The following is a 4278-nucleotide window of genomic DNA, read 5'->3' as shown; positions in this document are numbered from 1 at the left end:
TGCTTCGACTGGTTCCGGCAGCAGGACGAGAGACGCCTGTTGCGCTCGGCTCTGATTGGCGGATTCTTCGTGTACCCGCCCCCTCCCGTCTCCTTGGAAGCGTACATGAGACACAGGCAAGGTCTGCTGACTGACGTCACCGTGCTTGATAAGGCATTTGAGCAGGTTCCTCTGTCCTCCTCCCCAACTTCCTTCCTTTCTTTCCTTTCTCTTTTCTTCCCTTACTTCTTTGCACTCTTTCTTCTTCTACTCCTTTCCTTTCATTCCTCTCATCTCTTACATATTTCCTTCCTTTCTGTCTTTCTTAATGTCCTTCCTTCTTTCCTTCGTGCCCTTTTTTCCAGGGGAGCCCGGTTTCCTCCAGGGGATGGAGCTTCTGAGAGAGATCAAGAAACTTTGTTACAGGGAGCGACGCACCTTCTGTATTCAGGCCACCGTTACCATGGTTACGTATTGTCACAGAGGAGAGGTACGCACACGAAGGCGAGCACCAGTAATGACACTGATTGATTGTTTATGTATAATCATTACAGTGGTCAACAGCAGTGAAAACCTGATATGCTAGAGAAAGAAAATTAGGGCAGATTTTTGACTCGGTGCAAAAAAAAATACCATATTGGTCCGAATATAGGACGGTGTTTTTTGCATTGAAATAAGACTGAAAAAGTGGGGGTCGTCTTATATTCGGGGTCGAGACATTATACTCATTCACGACGCTAGATGGCGCCAGATATCATTGAAGCGAATGCTGAACTTGACTCCCCAGGCCAAAGTGAACCCCTGCCACGAAGATTAAAAATAAAAATAGCAGTAGCGCGAAGAAGAACAAAATAGCGGTAAGAAGGAAAAGAGAAGAAAATAATAGAAGAGATAACAGAAAATTGAGAAACGTAGTGACAATCTGGAGAAAAGTGGGTCGAAGATCGGCCAGGTTAACTGGCAGCTGAGGAGAAGTTATGATGTAATTGACATTTCAAAAACCACAGGCCATTCATTTACGAATGTGATTTCACTTTAGATTTGAATGAGGCAAAATAACATGCTTTTTCTCTCAAATATATTGTTATAATCATTGGTTTCAGATGTACTGTCATTATTTTCTGTATAAAAATTAATTTGGTGTTCAAAAAGTCTTTTTTCAAACTTGAGTCTTGAAAAAGAGGGGGTCGTCTTATAATCAGGGCCGTCTTATATTCGGGCCAATACGGTAATCTCGGAAATTTTACTTGCATCTCTGAAAAAAATGGAAACATTTGTTGACCAGCATAACTGGGTGCCACTTGCTTTGATTCATATTTTAGGAGGAGCGTTGCATCTTTTGGCGAGATGTGTCTTCGTCTCTGTCCTCCACCTCACCCACCTCGCCAGCGTTGTCGTCCAGGCTTTTGCTATCGTCGGCTCTCAATCAGTCGACGCCCCGGCGGCTGCCATCTCCCACCGGTGTCAGGTAACAGCATTTCCTGCCTCGGCTTTCTCGATTAAAACCGCCACGTTCGTGTTTGTGCGCAGCAGGCCGTGCAAAAGGAAGCTGCTGCTGCACTCGGACACGCCGCAAAAGGGGTGAGACTGAGACACGCCTCTCACGTTAAAAAGGAAGCACTACGATTAGTCGGACCGATGACGTTGTTCTTGGGTCTCTCTGCAGACGTCCCCGTGCGACCGTCCAACCCGAAGCCAGCAACAAGACAGGTGTGTCTGTGTGGATGTAACACAACATGACATTGTTAGCGTGCGTGCGTGTGCTAAACGTGTCATTTTGTGGCAGCCATTCTTTTCGAGGCTTCCATGGAGTTCCTCCAAGACGCGGACGACAACGGCGAAGACGAAGCAGAGGAGGACGAGGACAGCTTGTCGTACGCCACCTGCCCGTCGCCGCCGGATTTCCCTCATGTCGCCATGGAGACGCTAGCCATGCGCTACGACCCCGCCCATGAGAAAAAACAGGCGGTTGCCGTGGCGATGGGAGGGACCCTGACCTGTGCTGCCCTCTTCGCCAGCGAGGACTACTACACGCTCAAGCTTAAAGGTGTGTGATGTCAGAGAGCGGGCCGGCTTCCTTTCATCCTTCTTTCCTTTCTGCTTTCCTTACTTCCTTATTTCTTTCTTTGACTGCTTTCCCTTTTCCTTCTTCTGTCCTTCCTTCAGATCTTCATTCTTTCCTTATTTTTATATTGTCATATTTGCGTTGCTGAATAAAACCCTTGCTTCAGGTCCCAGGGATTGACCTGCAAAAAAATAAAATACAATTAAAAAAATAAAAATAAAAAAAATTACCCTACTAAGACCTCAGGTAACGCCCAATCACGGTTCACCTGTTTTCTGGGTTTGATGATGTAACATTCGCAAGCAGAGGCCGTTGGTAACGTGATGTAATTTCCAGTTGACAAGTGGCAAAATGGCCGCCCCTGAGATGGACAAGAACGAGGCGTTTTTTTTGCTGCTTAATTCATGTTCCACAAATCCAATATGTGAACGCCGTCTAGCGGGGGTCCATATAACATATTAGTGGAGCGAAGATTTTTTTACTTGACTTCCCCTTTAATCCTTTCCTTGACTTTGTTTCTATCATCTTTCCTTTTCCTCATTCCTTTTTTTCCCCCTCCTTACTTTTATTCCTTTTCCACTATCCTTTCTCATAAACACCCGCCGACTCGTAATGTGTGACGTCAACCCCCGCAGCTTTGTCGGATGGCGTGTGCATCGGCACCATCTTCCTCCCTCAGGCGTCCTCTTCCTCCCTTTCGCCACCGTCCCACTCCCACAGCAACACCTGGGCGTCCATCTTGTCCCACGGAGCCTTTTCATCCCACGCGCCCCCACCTTCGCCAGGTGCGTACGCTCACAAGCGCACGCCACACAAACTGACTCTCGGGGTGACAAAAGTTCCTGTGTCTCACCACCAGGGGACCTCATCGCTACGGCAACACTGCTTGCTAATCAAAGGCTGTTGTGCCTGCTGGATGTGTGTAATCTGGGCGGAGACCTCGACGAGGTGGTCATCAGCCGGGCCTTCCCGATGACCTGAGGACACCCATGTTTATTTTTTGAAATTTTGGTTTCCTCTCTGATCAGTGTCTCCTCACACTGTTTTGTTTGCTACGTGTGTGGCTGGAGGGGACGGGGAAGCGTGTGCTCTTGAGCAGTGTTTTTCAACCCTGGTGTGGCGCGGGAAAATATCCAATTTGTATGCCTGTGCAGTCTATCGCCCAAAAGGTAATCATGTAGTACCCTCCCATACCGCTAGGGAGCAGCAACAGCTAGCCAATTGCCTTGTGTTTAGACAGAGAGACAAGCGAATTTGTGACGCATGAATGCAGGACGACGGTGAAACAATAGATATGAAAGATGAGAAAATAGTTTTTTCTTTGTGTTCATTTGATTCCAATTCAAGCTGTTATAATGTCATTCTTCAATGCTAAAAACGGTTATAGTAACAATATAACACATTAATTATTCAAATTAGCGGGGTTTTTTTTCCACATTTTCAGCTAGTGGTGTGGAACAATATAACACATTAATTATTCAAATTAGCGGGGGGTTTTTCCACATTTTCAGCTAGTGGTGTGCCGCGAGATTTTTCCAATGAAAGAAGTGTGCCTTGGCTCAAAAAAGTTTGAAAAACACTACTCTAGAGCAAGAGAAAGTGTGCGAGAGAAAAAGAGGGAGTGATTGGGCTTGTCCAAAAAACGCAGCACTTCTCTCTTCGCTTCTTCCTCATCAATCGAGATTAATTGTCTTATCATAAATACATCGGCTGTGCGCGGGGTAGCTGGCCAGCAGCTCTCTGCAGGCTAACAGAAGCTACACTGTCAGAGCGGCGTAAAGTGAGACTAACACAAGTCTCTTTCGCTCTCTCAAAAGGCAATGCTGATGAATGTTCATTACTGTACAAAGTTTTATAATTAAAGATGGAAGTAAATATGTCTACTGCCGTAGTCTGTCTCAAATATGTAAACCAGGGGTACCCAAACTTTTTTGACCTACTTTTCGATCAACCAACCTCCCGCGATCGACCCGTTACCGCGCACGCGCGCATACGCACGCATGTACACGCGCATGCCGTGATGAGCAATAGCCTGACGCTGAGGCATGCGACGCAGCCTGTGAACAATCGTAGCTCACGCGTACCGTTTTAAAATGATTCTCTCAGCCCTCCAGACTCTCAATAGCCTGACGCTGAGGCATGCGACGCAGCCTGTTAACAATCATAGCTCACGCGTACCGTTTTAAAATGCTTCTCTCAGCCCTCCAGATTCCCATTCTTTGCCCGTGCCGTCG

The 4278-nt window shown here is 46.8% G+C and overlaps 1 protein-coding gene across 1 annotated transcript in view; it reads left to right on the top strand.

The window, feature by feature from the left end:
- Nucleotides 1-3136, top strand: part of LOC109518186 (uncharacterized) — a 6223-nt gene extending 3087 nt beyond the window's left edge. The window contains exons 10-16 of the mRNA XM_019873884.1: nucleotides 2-116; nucleotides 345-469; nucleotides 1302-1560; nucleotides 1646-1689; nucleotides 1766-2026; nucleotides 2680-2829; nucleotides 2904-3136. Coding sequence (XP_019729443.1) covers nucleotides 2-116; nucleotides 345-469; nucleotides 1302-1560; nucleotides 1646-1689; nucleotides 1766-2026; nucleotides 2680-2829; nucleotides 2904-3025 — 1076 coding nt within the window. The 3' untranslated portion in view covers nucleotides 3026-3136. The remainder of the gene's footprint in view (nucleotide 1; nucleotides 117-344; nucleotides 470-1301; nucleotides 1561-1645; nucleotides 1690-1765; nucleotides 2027-2679; nucleotides 2830-2903) is intronic.
- The last annotated feature ends 1142 nt before the right edge of the window (nucleotides 3137-4278 follow it).

This window comes from Hippocampus comes, unplaced genomic scaffold, assembly GCF_001891065.2.
Source record: "Hippocampus comes isolate QL1 unplaced genomic scaffold, H_comes_QL1_v1.1 scaffold115, whole genome shotgun sequence".
Lineage (NCBI taxonomy): Eukaryota > Metazoa > Chordata > Actinopteri > Syngnathiformes > Syngnathidae > Hippocampus > Hippocampus comes.
Note: the sequence above shows the minus strand (reverse complement) of the source record. Positions and strands in the feature narration are given on the sequence as shown.